This window comes from Rana temporaria, chromosome 5 (assembly GCF_905171775.1).
Source record: "Rana temporaria chromosome 5, aRanTem1.1, whole genome shotgun sequence".
NCBI lineage: Eukaryota > Metazoa > Chordata > Amphibia > Anura > Ranidae > Rana > Rana temporaria.
This window is the reverse complement of record NC_053493.1, coordinates 303,796,452-303,812,725: the sequence shown is the minus strand read 5'-3', so window position 1 is coordinate 303,812,725 and position 16,274 is coordinate 303,796,452. Positions and strand designations below refer to the sequence as shown.

Below are 16,274 nucleotides of genomic sequence, written 5' to 3'. Positions count from 1 at the left end.
ATTTCCGACAAGAAAAGTTTGATGTGAGATTTTGGTCGAAAATTTCGTAGGAATTCCGACAGCAAAAATTTGAGAGCTGGTTCTCAAATTTTCCGACGGGAAAAGTTCTTGTCGGAAATTCCGATTGTCTGTATGCAATTCCGACTTGCAAAAAAACATGCATGCTCAGAATCAATTTGACGCACATTCGAATCATTGAACTTCATTTTTCTCGGCTCGTTATAGTGTTGTACATCACCACATTCTTGATGGTTGGAATTTTGTGTGACCCTGTGTATGCAACACAAGTTTGAGCCAAAATTATGTCTGAAAAAAATCCACGGATTTCTTGTCGGAATTTCTGATCGTGTGTACACGGCATAATACTTTCTAAATCCCTGACCTGAAACAATTACATTATGTTTCATGTTTAAGGTTAGGAGTTTCGACCTCCACTTTCTTCATACTTTCTTCATACTATTTTAGGGTCATTATTAAAGCCAGTGACAGTCAGGCAACTAGTATTTTTCAGAAGATTGTGGTTCTATCAAGCTCAGTAGATTACTTTAAAAAGGGCCTGGATTATTTCTTAAATGTACATAAATAACTGGTTACTGACATTTACGTATATGTAACGTTGATCCAGGGAAAATCAAATTGCCTTTCGGGGGATCAGGAAGGAATATTTTCTCCCTGCTGTAACAAATTGGATCATGCTTTGCTGGTGTTTTTCGCCTTCCTCTGGATCAACTGTGGGTGAAGGAATGTGTATATGGAATTGTATTATTTATTTTTTTGGTTGAACTAGATGGACTTTTTCTTTTTTTCAATCTAGCTATGTAAAATCAGGCAGTGGCAGTGGATCAACTGTGGGTGAAGGAATGTGTATATGGAATTGTATTTTTTATTCTTTTTTGGTTGAACTAGATGGACTTTTTCTTTTTTTCAATCTAGCTATGTAAAATCAGGCAGTGGCATATTTCTCTCAGTTCAAGTTTCTTTTAAAGGGGACACTTTTGTATTACAGCAATTTAGGTACCTGCTGTAAGAGAACACAGAAAATGACTAATGCCGTGTACACACGATCTGACATTCCAACAACAAAACCGTGGATTTTTTTCCGACTAAATGTTGGCTCAAACTTGTGTCGGATACGGTCACATACGGTCACATAAATGTTGTCGGAAATTCTGAACATCAAAAACGCAGTCACGTACAACACTACGACTAGCCGAGAAAAATAAAGTTCAGTGATTCCAAGCATGCGTCGAATTGATTCAGAGCATGCGTAGGATTTTTGTGTGTTGGAACTGCATACAGACAATCGGAATTTCCAACAAGAACTTTTGTTGTCGGAAAAATTGAGAACCAGCTCTCAAATATTTGTTGTTGGAAATTCCAACAGCAAATGTTCGATGGAGCATACACACGGTCGGAATATCCGACCAAAAGCTCACATCGAAAATCTGTGTGTACGCGGCATAAGTATTAGTCTAGGTTCACATCTATGCGGCTGCGCTTGATGCGTTTTTCAGGAACGTTCTTTATGCGTTTTTGCATGCAGTATTCATGCATTTTGCATTTTTTTCTTAAACGCACTGTAAACACACTGTATATAGCTGGTTGCTAAGCAGGGGGCCAGGAAGCCAGTCGCTGTGTCCTTAACAACCGATGAGTCATCAGCTGTCAGCGGGCTTCACTGCTGAGAGTTGAATGTAAAAGAAAAGAAACGCTAAAAAAACAGCACAGCCCCCCCCCCCCCCGGTCTATACCAGGCCCTTCAGGTCTAGTATACACCAAAATCGTTTTATTAAATGGCGTGGTGCCTCCCCCAAATTTCATACCAGACCCTTATCCGAGCATTCTGCCCGGTAGGTCAGGAAAGAGGGGACGAGCAAGGGCCCCCCCCAAACCATACCAGGCCACATGCCCTCAACATAGGGGGGGTGGTTGCTTTGGTTGCCCCCCTCATGTTGATGAGGACATGGTCCTCTTCCCAACAACCCTGGCTGGTGGTTGTCGGGGTTTGCAGGCAGGGGGCTTATCGGAATCTGGAATCCCCCATTAACAAGGCAGCCCCCAGATCTCGTCCCCCTTATGTGAATGGGTATCGGGTACATCCTACCTCTACCCATTCACCAAAAAAAAATGAAATGTTAACAAACTACAAGAGCTGGCTTTTGACAAGTCCTTTATTAAATAAGAAGCCTGGAGCCATCGTCTCCCAGAGCTGTCTTTTCCCGTAGCCGTCAACTCCCAGTGCCGTCATCTTTCAGTTCCGTCATTTACCGGTGCCGTCTTCTTCCTTGCCACTACCATCTTCTTCTTCCTCACTGCTGCCATCTTTGTATTCTTCATCGCCGAAAAAAAAAAAAAGCCGGTCTTGTGCTGAAGCTGTTTTTCTCCGTTGGGATGTTGCCGCTGTCCGGCATCTCTTATATAGGCATGGGTTGTGGCCATCCAATGCCATCGCCCACAGAGCCCGCCCCTTGTGACGTCATGTTAAATGGACTGTAGTGCATTTCTGAAAACTGCAAAAGGCACTAAAAAACACATAGGTTTGAACCTAGGGTTACTTAGTGACATATTTCCTTAAGAATAGGGCTACAGGTAAATTTAGTTGTGCTGGATGGTAGCCAGCCTGGCTAATTTGTAGTGTTTAATAGTTAAATGATTTCTGTGCTAATTCCATGTGTTTGTAGCTTCTCCCTTTTGTCAGTAGGTGGCACTGCTGCCTTTAACATTAGTATGATGATCTACAGTATATGCAAGTTATGGATAAACATAGTTGTCTCAGCCAATCATATTCTCTGCGATGCATGCTGGGAAAAGCTATTTAATGGAATGAAGTTAGCTGACCAGGGTCAGTCTTCCTGCCCAGGGCTTCGGCCTGGGTGGATGTGTATACAGTTCCTGGCTGCTAGACCTGAAGCCTAAGACCTATCCAGGTGCCTGCCGGCTTCTAGGCCTATCCAAGGCCTATGTGGGTGTTCAAGTTTATGCAGAGGAAAGCCTGCCAAAGATCTGAAAATGATTCTTGAGAGATGGAGTTCTAAGGGAGCACCAGAGAGGACTTTTCATGAGCTGGAGGCTATGAAATGGCTCATCCAAGGGAATCTGAGAATGAAGCTGTGAGTAAAGTTCAGTTACTAGAGGAGACAGCCTGTCCTACAAAGTACAGATGTGCTGGTTGAGCTTAAAGGCTCTTTTTTATTATTATTATTATTATTCAGGATTTATATAGCACCAACAGTTTGCGCAAACAAAATAATAAAGGCAGACATTAGTTACATTAGATTTTGGTACAAGAGGAATCAGAGGGCCCTGCTCATTAGAGTTTACGATCTAAAAAGGGAGGGTCAATTGATACAAAAGGTAATAGCTGTGGGGGATGAGCTGATTCAGGGATTGTCTAAAGATGGATAGATTAGGGGGCAGTCTGACAGATTGGGGTAGGGAGTTTCAAAGGATGGGAGAAGCTCTGGAGAATTCCTGAAGACGAGTATGGGAGGAGGTGACAAGGGAGCTAGAGAGCAGGAGGTCTTGGGAGGACTGAAGAGAGCGGCTTGGTTCCTCTACTGCTGTCTACCTTATCTCACCTATTTTTGTCTAAGGAGTCTGCCAATCTGCCTGTTTCTGATCATTATTAAGGGGGTCCTGTGCCCTATTCCTTTCTCTCCCACACTTTTCCTGTTCTTTTTTAAAGCATAAAAGTGACTGGTGCCCAATGTTCTTTCTTAATTATCACCCACCATGCCCGCAAACCTGCACCCTGAAAATGTATGTCAGCCATCCCTACCCCGGTGTCACCATCAGGCTCCCAGAAAAACGGGATAGGCGCTACAAGTATAAAGTCCTGTACACACGATCGGATATCTGATGGAATTTAATCCGATAGATTTTTTCGTCGGATATCCGATGAAGCTGACTTTCCTCAGTCTTGCCTACACACCTTCGGTCAAAAATCCGACCTTGTCCAATCGCGGTGACGTAAAACACTACAACGTGCTGAGAAAAAAAAAGTTCAATGCTTCCGAGCATGCGTCGACTTGATTCTGAGCATGCATGGATTTTTGACCGATGGACTTCCATACAGACGATAATTTTTTTCTAGCGTTTTTTTATCTATAGGAAAAATTTAAAACATGTTCTATTTATTTTAACAGATGGAAAACAAACCGATGGGGCCCACACACTATCGGTTTGACCGATGAAAACAGTCCATCGGTCTGTTTTCATCGGACAAACCGATCGTGTGTACAGGGCTTCACAGTTGATTTCTGCTAAAAGCATTTATTCTACTTTCTCGAACACTATAAAGTAAAGAAGGAAATGTGTCACCATCTGTTTAAAGAGAATAAACATTTCCAATGACATGAAGGTAAGAAAGTGAGACAAGCACAGGAAGCATGAAGAGCACAGAGATAATCTGCTCATAATCAGAATTAATTCACATCACTGTGTGAACACTCAACAAATGGATATCCATCTCATTCTGATTAAACACAATACACTTTATTAAAGCAGATAGTATAACGCAGTATAAACATTTGCCCCTTTTTTTTCATAAAATGCTGATTTACCTATTTTTATAGGCAGGGCCGCCATCAGGGGGGTACAGGCAGTACACCTGTAAGGGGCCCGGAGGTCCCCAGGGGCCGGGATGGCAACCCTCTTTTTTTTAGGGGTCCGGAGATTCCCAGGGGCCCGGAGGCCCACAGGGCCCCAGATGGCAACCCGCTTGTTTTTATTTATTTTTTATAAAAAAATATATATATTTTTTAATATATTTTTATTTTATTTTTTATTAAAGGGCCAATTTTTTTTTTAGGGGTCCGGAAGTCCCCAGGGGCCCGGAGATCCCCAGGGCCCTGGATGACAACCCCCCTTTTTTATAAAAAAAAAATATATTTTTTTTATATATTTTTTTATTTCTTTTATTTTTTATATATATATATTATATTATTATTATTATTATTATTATTATTATTATTATTATTATTAATAAAGGGCCCAGAGGGCCCTGGATGGCAACCCCCCTTTTTTATAAAAAAAATTATTTATGGCTGTTGAGAACCAGGTACTGAAGGACCGGGGCCTGTCGGGCCCGGTAATCTCTACCATGCTGCGTGCACGGAAGTCCACTTCTCGAAAAATTTACCATCGTACATGGAAAGCATACATCTCTAGGTGTGAGGAGATGAAGTGGCACCCCCGTACTTACGTGGTGTCCCGGATCCTGCTGTTCCTACAGCGGGGAGTGGACCAGGCTCTTGCCTTGAGCACGATCAAGAGTCAGATTTCTGCTCTGGCTGTTTATTTTCAGCGTCCCTTGGCAGCGAATTCTTTGGTTCGCACGTTTGTGCAGGGGGTCCGGCATGTGGCCCCCCCGGTGCGCCCTCCGCTACCTTCTTGGGACTTGAAGTTGGTCCTCTCGGCGCTTCAGCGTGCCCCCTTTGAGGACATTCGGGAGATCCCTTTGCTGACCTTGTCGCAGAAGGTGGTCTTTCTGGTAGCTATTACCTCTATCAGACGAGTGTCTGAACTGGCAGCCTTGTCTTGCAAGGCCCCCTACTTGGTCATCCATCAGGATAAGGCGGTGCTGCGCCCGCAGCCCTCTTTTCTTCCGAAGGTCGTTTCGGCCTTTCACATTAACGAGGACATTGTTGTTCCATCATTATGTCCTCAGCCGAAGAACCCGAAGGAAGCCATTTTACATTCTCTGGATGTGGTTCGGGCCCTTCGAGTTTACTTGTCGGCGACAGCTCCGTTCCGGAAGTCGGACTCGCTGTTCGTGTCTGTGTCCGGTCCCAGTAAGGGCCTGGCAGTCTCGTCGGCCACCATTTCCAGGTGGATCCAACAGGTTGTGCTTCAGGCCTATGCCCTGAAGGGGCGGGCGCCTCCCTTTCGGGTCACGGCGCATTCGACCAGGACGATCGGGGCCTCCTGGGCTTTCCGTCATCAAGCCTCTGTGTTACAGGTGTGTAAGGCTGCGACCTGGTCGTCGGTCCACACTTTTTCAAAGTTTTATAAGGTGGATGTGAGTGCATCTTCTGATGCCTCCTTCGGCCGCAGGGTGTTACAGGCGGCAGTTTACGGTTGGAGTTCCTCCGTTGAGTAACTCCGGTTTTGTTTGGGGTGTAACCTGTTTTTGCTGTGTTATTTTCCCACCCCTCGAATTTTTTTGACACTGCTTGGGGACGTCCCTAAGGTCAATGAAGGCTGTGTCCGTCTATGAACGAAAGAGAAAAAAGGATTTTTGTACTCACCGTAAAATCCATTTCTCTGAGTTCATAGACGGACACAGCACCCACCCCTCCTTGGTTTGTACTGCTTGTTACGAACTGAAGCTGCTAGAGCAGAGTGGGGGTTATGCCTGGGGGAGCCACGCCCCCTGGGAGGAGCGGCATGAAGGAAAGTTTTTAACACCTTAAGTGCTGTAGAATTCTGCCTAAATCTCCTGGTAGGAAGAAGCATAACCCTAAGGTCAATGAAGGCTGTGTCCGTCTATGAACGAAAGAGAAATGGATTTTACGGTGAGTACAAAAATCCTTTTATTTATTTACATATATATATATATATATATATATATATATATATATATATATATATATATATATATATATATATATATATATATATATATATTTATTAATGGGCTCAGAGGTCCCTAGGGCCCCATGTGGCAAACCCCCCCCCCCTTTTTTTTATTAAAGGGCCCAGAGGTCCCCAGGGCCCTGGATGGCAAGCCCCCCTTTTTTTTAATAAATGTTTATTTTTATTTTTTTTATATATTTTTTTTATTTTATTTTTTTATTTAAAGGGCCCATAGGTTTCTTTTTTTTTTATTAAAGGGCCCAGAGGTCCGGGATGGCAACCCCCCTTTTTTGTAATTTCTTTAAAAAAAAAAAATTGTGTGTGTATATATATATATATATATTATTAAAGGGCCCAGAGGTCCCCAGGGCCCCAGATGGCAACCCCCCTTTTTAAAAATAAATACATTTAAATATCTATTTTTTATATATATATATTTTTCTTTTTATTAAAGGGCCCAGCCAGAGGCCCCCAGGGCCCTGGATGGCTACCCCCCTTTTTTTATATACATTTTTCTTTATTTCTTATTTTTTTTGTAAAGGCCCCACCCCCCCGCTTCTCAATTTGTGGCAGCCTCCCCGCTTCTCAATTTCAGGCGGCAGTACCCCCCCCCCCCCAGGTTCTCTTCTCCAGGGGGCCCATGCCTGAAGCTGGGTAAGGGGCCCCATAATTCCTGATGGCGGCCCTGTTTATAGGTACAATGAACTAGACCAGCACCCAGGGATCTTGCAGTGGAGCTTGTGTGAGCCACACAGTGCAGTGTATATATTAACTTGTGGATCCCATCTACATGCACACCTCTCCGCCATCATCTGCACATGATTGCTTTAGACAGAGTTACTGATAGTGAAAAAGTGTTTGTACAGCCACCTATAGTGTTCATCAAAATTACATTTGAACGTATGAAAACACAAGAGAAAACTGGGAGACGCGTTTTTCCCCATAACAGGAATACTCCTCGGAGAATCAAGAATGGGGTAACCCTTGTGAAAAAGATGAACACTGCCTTGGAGTTGGCATGGTGGGCAAGATCACAATACTTGTGCTATCAAGTTGGGCCATCTCTAGAGAGACTGCCTCAAGGATACATAGAGGAAACCCCTAAACTTGAATGTCCTGCTTCCAGAAGTCAAGCACTGAGGCAGCAAAGTGGAACAATTCTTTATCCCACAGCCAAAGATGTGGTGGTCAATGGTTGTGTCAGAAACTATGAATCAGACCGAGACAGAAGTGCAGTTAAAATCACACTTGTTTATTATTAATAATAATAATAATAATAATAATAATAGTAAAAGGTGAACAGAGCAATGTAGTCAAATTATAGCCAGAGTTCAGTAACCAAAATGGATATTCAGACAAGCCAGGATGTCAGAAAGCAATAGATTAGCGTACAGGAAAACAGGAAACTGGAGAATCAGGAGCCAGAAGGGACATCAGCCAAGCAAGTCTTCAACAGGTACACAGGAGAGAGTCCCTGGATGTGTTGACCAAGGCAAAGGCAGAGAGGAACTGAACTGAACAGCTTAAGTAACCAGCAGGACTGATGAACAGGATATCATCATCAGGTGAATCACTGTGGAAAAGAGTGGAGCTGGCAATTACCCGACAGCTGAGCGGCCTGCTCTGAGAAGGAATGGCTGAGCCCAGCCCTGACACCAAGATATCTAGTGTCTTTTTGACAGCTTGCAAGTCTCTACCCTTCCAGACCTTATATTCCAGCAATACATTGCTAAGAATAAGATGAGCCCAGACACATATTTCATTGACAGCAACTAATGAACTCCCGATAAGATATCTGGACTTACCTGGATGCAGCCATGGCTGGTGCTACCTATCAGCAAGGTAGGCGTCAGCCTAGAGCACACAACAGTCAGGGGCAGCGTTCCGCTGGCGTGTTAAGCAAGATCTACAGAACTTTTTGTATAACGGCTGGGTCCACAGGCACAGGGGCAGGCACAGGGTCTGCGGTCCACAGTTGGCATAAGGAAGCGAGTCAGTGCCTTCACTATTTGTCTTCAGGCTGGGTCTAGAGGTGCAGGTGTAGGCTTGCGGACCACGGCTGAAGAAATAGGTGGAGAGTCAGGGGCAGAGCAAAATGAGGTTTCGCAAAATGAGGTTTCGCCTTGGGTGCCAAAAGTTCTTGCACCAGCCCTAGATGTAGTTCCACTGTTGCCTGGGCCCTTAAGGTGCTACTTAGAAACTGGAACTCCAAGACTCTTCCACTCCATCTGCTTCCCGAGACAGCGGGGATGGAACTGGCCCAGATCTTAAATGTGACTGCCCCCAAGGTGTGGCACAAAGAACTCAGAGTGTTTCATGGTAGTCACTACATTACAAGAGTAAATATGTCTCAGTGGTCAGCAGGAATAAGCCAAGAGTGTGCAGGAGAGAAAATATTACCACTACAATTTACTACCAAGGAACTGAGAACCACACATGATAGGTGGTCACAACGGTTCTCAAAAAGGGGGCCATGACCTGGTCTGTAGCAATCCAGGATAGATATTAAAGTAGATATTAAAGTATACCTCCACACCTCTACCAAGATGTCTAGTAGATACAAGAACAGATGATGCAACAACAGGTGATTTAAAAAGTAAGAGCGTATAAACAACTCCAACCATCTTAGCGAGGGCATCCCCTGATAATGTGTGGACTATAGGCGCCTGAATACTGTTATCTTGAAGGAAGATTATTGCTTTGTACAGATTGAGTAATCTTCTGCCACCCTAGGACAGGCCACATTTTCGATCCCACCGATGGATATTGGCGATTGCCTGTAGGGTTCAGCACTTTCTGCAACAACTTTGTCCCATGCTTAGCAAGTCCTAATCAATAGTCTTGCTTTTAAATGTATCCTCCACATTGCAGAACATCCCTTTATATCGGACTGTGGTGTCTGGGTTGAGTATGAGGGGCTGCCATAAGAAATCATGGGGCCTTGTACAGCCTGTCTTAACACCACCCTTCCTCCCACTGTACACCTATCTCCACCACCTAATACACAGCTTCTGCCTATCCCCACCAGTAAACACACAGCTCCAGCCCCCACCTGTACATAAACACAGCCTTCCCACCTGTTCATACACACACACAGCAACTCCGTCTCCCCCACTCGTAAACACACGGACCCCCTCATACACACACAGACTTACTATTTGTATATACACACACAGATCCTCCCCCACCTGTACACACATAGCTCCCCTACCTGTACATACACAGCCCTCCCACCTGTACATACACACACAGTTCCCTTCCACCTGTACACACACACATCTCCTCCACACCTGTATACACATAGCTCCTTCCCCCGACCTGTACACACACAGCCCCTCACCTGTACATACACACACAGATCCCTCCCACCTGTACATACACACACAGCTCCTCCTCACCTGTACATACACACACACAGCTCCTTCTCACCTGTATACACATAGCTCCCTCCCCACAAGTGTACATACACATGCAGCTCCTCCCCACCTGTATACACATAGCTCCCTCCCCCATCTGTAGACACAGCACCCCACCTGTACATAAACACACAGATCTCTCCACCTGTATACACATAGCTCCCTCCCCCCACCTGTACACACAGCACCCCACCTGTACATACTGTGACAGGAAGTCAGGTAAATCGGTGGGTGTTGTCACAGACGGGACATACATTTCTGCCTTGTTTAGACAATACACCAATTGTTATTAGGCGTCGGCTGCAAATGTAGCCAGAAAAGGCTAAAGGCCGTTGGAAGACTCCAGCTGTTCAGAATGAGGCAATTAAGGCCTCTATAAGTAGTCCAGAAGATTACCACTGTTTTGCATCATCCTGAGGCTTTGTGAGTAAGGAGAGCAGTACTGAAAGTCTTCTGAGGGGGTGAGGAGAGGATTGATTTTTCTGTGTGATAAAAATCAAAAGACTATTGTTTTTCTGCTGTATGACCAGCACTGTCTGCCCAGCACTAGGCTGAGCCAGACTCCATAGATAGGTTCCTGTGTGGAAGGTAGACGCCCAAAGTGGCCAGGGTTTATTTTATGTTTGATTTTGTTTATGCTGTTTGGATGCTTGCACTTGTTTTCAGCAAGATGAAAGAATAAACCAAAATCTTTGTTTTCAACCGTCTTCGACTGCCTGTCTGTATAAATTCAGTGTGTGGTGAACCCATCCAAGGGGTCACACACCCCGCTACCGAGCTGACCCCTTACAATACACACACAGATCCCTCCCAACTGTATACACATAGCTCCCTCCCCCACCTGTACACACAGCACCCCACCTGTACATACACACCCAGCTCACCCCAACGGTATACACATAGCTCCCTCCCCCCACCTGTAAACACAGCATCCCACCTGTACATACACACCCAGCTCCCCCTAACTGTATACACAAAGCTCCCTCCCACACCTGTACACACAGCACCCCACCTGTACATACACACCCAGCTCCCCCCAACTGTATACACACTACATAGCTAATCCCATTCCCCCATCTGTACACACACAGCTGGCCCCCCTCCCAACCTGTTCATGCACCATATGTTGTAATATGTTGGACGATTTATTTAGGATATTGTGTATTACATTATCATATTGACCAGGATTCAGTTGAACTGTCGAAGCCAGCTGAATTCTAACATATCAAAGGTACAGAAGACCCTTAGATGTGTTAATCTTATGCAATACTACCTAGGTGTGTAAGCTGGCCCGTTAACCTCAAAGGGTACATTGTTTACATACGTAAGGAGGTATTTATTGATGGTAATTAGACTTGAGGGGGTATTCATTCATGGGAAACATTTGGTTGGGGTCATTATCTGTCACTCTGAAAGACAGTATGTAGATCAAAGACGGCCAATCAAATTGCTCAGCTATTCAGTGGATAGGGAATATAATGCTGGAGGTCAGTCTTGTTACTCAGAATATTCTCTGTATATTCTCTTAATATAAAGGCACAGGTCTAGGAAAAGATGAGACTTTGAATTACTCTGTTGGATTCGTATCATCTGTGGAATTTGGACTTTATTCTGTATTGGAAGTCAAAGAAATGCACTCTCTGGAGAACTTGAGGTTACTGCGGAACAACATAACTTATAGTCATCATACTAATACCTAAATATCAATTATCTAACCGGACACCACTGGATATGACTTCACTACACCATACATTTATATCCCCTACCTGTACACACACAGCACCCCTTCCCACCTGTACCCTCTACTATTTAAGGTCACCTTCCTACTAGATGGACTTTGAACTAGATGGATGTGTCTTTTCTAAACCTGACTAACTATGATGTGGAATTCTCTACCACAGGCGGTGGTTTCAGCGGGGAGCATCGATAGGTTAAAAAAAACTATTAGATAAGCACCTGAACGACCACAATATGCATGGATATACAATGTAATACTGACCTATAATCACATAGCTTGGATTGATGGACTTGTGTCTTTTTTCAACCTCACCTAATATGTATATAACCAATGAGTTAAGACCAGAAATAGTCAAATTATAATTATTAAGTAAAAAAATTACATTAAATGTCTGCCATTAAAAAAAATGAAAATCAAATACTAAAAAACCCAATTCTAATAAAAATGCAAAAAGCACAGGTGCAGTGGCACGTGCAAATAAGATTTTATTTATTTTAAGCTGCTTATCGAGGTTAATTACACCTTGGGCAAGAAGGAAAATGAGACCACCATCTTTTTTATCAAGGAGGATGTAAAAAAAAAAACTTAATTCTAGATATTATGTACAGATATTACTCATATGATGCTGCATTACCTGCATGATGGCCATAAAATGAGGAAATGTTATGCGCTGGGTAAAGTGGAAGGAATCTAAGCACAGATATTTCTATGGATTTGTAAACATGAATCTTTAATGACATTGCCAATGCTTTCTAAAGAAAGCAATAGTACATATCTCACAACCTGCCTAGCTTCCAGAGTCAGCATTCCATCTAAACCCATTTGTATATTAACATTACTGGCATTTACTCATCAGGGTACTGTGAACACACTCAGGCTTACATAATATGAAAATGCAAGTAGAAGTGATAACTCACATGAATTAAATATACATAAATTATGTAGAACAGAAGAGTAAAAGTATTTTTCTCCAGTAGTCCATTGCTTATTCCCAAGAGGTCCAGCAAGATTCACTGACTTTCAGAGAATCAAATGCTGCTAACACCTACACAGAAGAAAGCAGCTCAGGCTCTTGTCTGTCTGAATTGGGCACTGAACCATCATCTGCTTCTATGGGATGTATGACAATATAATTAGTAAACAGAGGTAGGATTAAACCAAATGGAAAACACACACATAAACACCAACTACACCAGGAGGCAACTGCGTAATAGCATATAAAACCAAATGCAATTTTGCTGAGAATGGTGCACTTAGATACAATAGAAAAGGAAGTGTTGTAGTTCGTTCTTTCTGTCTGCTGTGCCTTTCTTGTTCACCTGTTAGGTTTGAGTGAATTTCTTAAAGTTATCCCAGAATAAAGCTAAAATCATCCTGGAAAAGGGGAAGATTAATACTTACTGTTTTGGCAAGTGATGTGCATTCCTGGGAACTTGACGGCTTTTTGTGTTGCATGGCATGCTTGTAACCTAAAAATCAGAGCCGGTGGGCAAGGCTACCATACTACTGGCTCTGCTGGACTGCTGCAGGCCCTTGCGAATCACACTGTACTGCCTGCCTGTCACTGGTTGGAGGAAGGGGAGGGGTTTGCTGAAGGTTTCCTGGGTCACTGTGGCAGAAAACTGATTGGATGCCGTCAGCCCATGTGACTCTGGTGGCCATCTTGGGTCAGGCAGAGTCTATTTAGGTCCCTGGTTCCTGGTCTTGGCTCGCATTTTGTGTGTGGGTAGTGTAACAGAGTGAGCGCCTGGAAGAAAATGAAACCTGCTGTGCTGATGCTGCTGACTGATCATCAATAATACTCAAAACATCTCTACTTTTTGTGCTGAGGTTTTATAGTTTCACCTACAGTGACTCCTACAGCCATTCAAGCTTTCTGCGCCTTCTAATGGAAGCCTACCCATGCCATCCAAGGGAACATTTCTGCACCCTGTAACCACAGTCAAACCTGCATCTGCCTTCTGCCAAAGTCTGATCAAGCTTGGCACTGTCCCCAACATCACCTGTGAGTTTTTCTTTGTCCTCATCCTTAATGGTCATGCTCATTTATATGTACCTGGTGGAGGAGATTGGAACAATGTAGGGTCTTCTCTTGCACCTTCTGCCAAACGCTAAAGGTGGAGACAGAGAGTTTGTAGGCAGTGGCACAAGTTCGGTGGTAGCTGGCTGACAGAATCCTCACTATAGGTGGTGTAGCACCCCCCTGACCCCCAGCATCAGGGAGGGCTAACATTTCACCTCAGGGTGCTCAGGGTGCTAGGCATGGTGGGTGTAGATGGTTGCAGAAAGGATGTGCACCAGTCACTTTTAGGATGAACAAAAGTAAGTTTATTGTTCACAACAGAAAAATGCGGGAGAGAGGGTTAGGGCACAGGACACCCTAGGACCGTAGGCATACAGATCAGCAGATTCCAAAAATAAAATAGCCAGGCAGACAGAAATACAGAACAAGGACCTTAGGCCTGCATCCAATGTTCTACATGAATGAGTCCCTTTTTTTACACTTTCCCAGCCTTTTCACAGTCCCCCGCTCATGTACCTCTGGTATTTCATCTCAGAACTCCATCCTTTTCCTGATGCCTTTAGGCAAAACGGGTCTCTCTCTCTCTGCAGCTCATCACACTAATGCCAAAGGCAACAGTGTCACCTATTGACAGAAGGGAGGAACCACAGTTAAACCAGATTTAGGAGAAAACCCAAATGATCACAAAGGCTATAAATCAGCCAGATTAGTTCCTACCTACAGGGCCATCTTAATAGCATCATGGGCCCCTGGGCAAGGTAATGCTCTGGGGCCCCTACAATGATGACAGTGCAGGTAAACAGACATCAAGTAGGTAGGAGGCAGACTGCCTCCCCTGTGTATTTATCACTCTCAATGCCATCATGGGGGCCCCCAATTACGGGGCAGTGTGGGCTCAAGGACCAGATGCTTTGGGGAAAGTGCAGGGGCCCCCCATGCAGTTGGGGCCCATGGGCAGTGCCCAGGTGTGCCCTCTCATTAAGACAGCCCTGCCTACCTAGCACAGCTAAATTTACCAGTAGTCCTTGTTTAACCACCTTCCACCTGCCCGACGACTTTTTACGACTGCAATGTGGATCTTAATTGCCGGGAGGCCGTCTATATATGGCCTCCGGCCTCCAGCGCACGCCCGCCACGTCACTCAGGTGCCGATACGCGTGCCTGGCGGCCGCAATGTCTGCCAGGCACCCGCGCTCGGCAGTCACAGAGACAGGGATGTGGAGCTCTGTGTGTAAACACAGAGCTCCAAGTCCTGTCAGGGAGAGGAGACCGATGGTGTGTCCCTTGTATATAGGGATAACCATCGGTCACCTCCCCCAAGTCATTCCCCTCCCCCACAGTAAGAATCACCTAGCAGGGCACACATTAACCCCTTCCTCGCCCCCTAGTGTTAACCCCTTCCCTGCCAGTTACATTTATACAGTAATCAGTGCATATTTATAGCACTGTTCGCTGTATAAATGTGAATGGTCCCAAAAATGTGTCAAAAGTGTCCGATGTGTCCACCGTAATATCGCAAGTCCTGACAAAAATCACAGATCGCCGTCATTACTAGTAAAAAAAAAAATGTCATAATTCTATCCCCTATTTTGTAGGCGCTATAATTTTTGCGCAAACCAATCACTATACGCTTATTGCGATTTTTTTTTTTTTTTACCAAAAATATGTAGAAGAATACGTATCGGACTAAACAGAGAAAAACATTTTTTTTTTTTATTGGATATTTGTCATAGCAAAAAGTAAAAAATTGATTTTTTTTTCACAATTGTCGCTCTATTTTTGTTTATATCGCAAAAAATAAAAACCGCAGAGGTGATCAAATACCACCGAAAGAAAGCTCTATTTGTGAGAAAAAAAGGACGTCAATTTTGTTTGGGAGCCACGTCGCACGACCGTGCAATTGTCATTCAAAGCGTGACAGTGCTGAAAGCTGAAATTTCGCCTGGGCAGGAAGGGGGTATATGTGCCCAGTAAGCAAGTGGTTAAAGAGAATAAAAAGATAAACCTTGTGAGCTGAGATTAGCTAAATAAGCATAACAATTCATTAAATTAAACTATAATCAGCTGCCCGCACTTCCCACACTTCCCCAAGATGTGATAATACAATATATATAACACCCTGTGCAGCCCTAATATTCAACCCTTAAAATAAGTGATGATCAGATTTCCAGTAAGAAAATATTATATACATTATCTCACAAAAGTGAGTACACCCCTGTACCCTTGTTGTCTTTGGGAAATAGCCTTTTGAGTGCTGCCAGTCTTGCTGCAGAGGTTGAAGGGATGGGGGGTCAGCCTGTCAGTGCTCAGACCATATGCCACACACTGTATAAAATTGGTCTTCATGGCTGTCGTCCCAGAAGGAAGCCTCTTCTAAAGACGATGCACAAGAAAGCCTGCAAATGGTCGAAGACAACTAGACTAAGGACTTGGATTACTGGTACCATGTTCTGTGGTCTGATGAGACCAAGATAAACTTATTTGGTTCAGATGGTGTCAAGTGTGTGTGGCGGCAACCAGG

At 44.1% G+C, this 16,274-nt stretch overlaps 1 protein-coding gene across 1 annotated transcript in view; it reads right to left on the bottom strand.

Moving 5' to 3' along the window:
* Positions 1 to 8,025: 8,025 nt before the first annotated feature.
* The window catches only part of LOC120941271 (histamine H4 receptor-like), a 48,797-nt gene continuing 40,548 nt past the window's right edge, over positions 8,026 to 16,274 (bottom strand). Inside the window, exon 5 of the mRNA XM_040354593.1 lies at positions 8,026 to 8,305. Within this exon, the coding sequence (XP_040210527.1) occupies positions 8,026 to 8,305 (280 nt within the window). The remainder of the gene's footprint in view (positions 8,306 to 16,274) is intronic.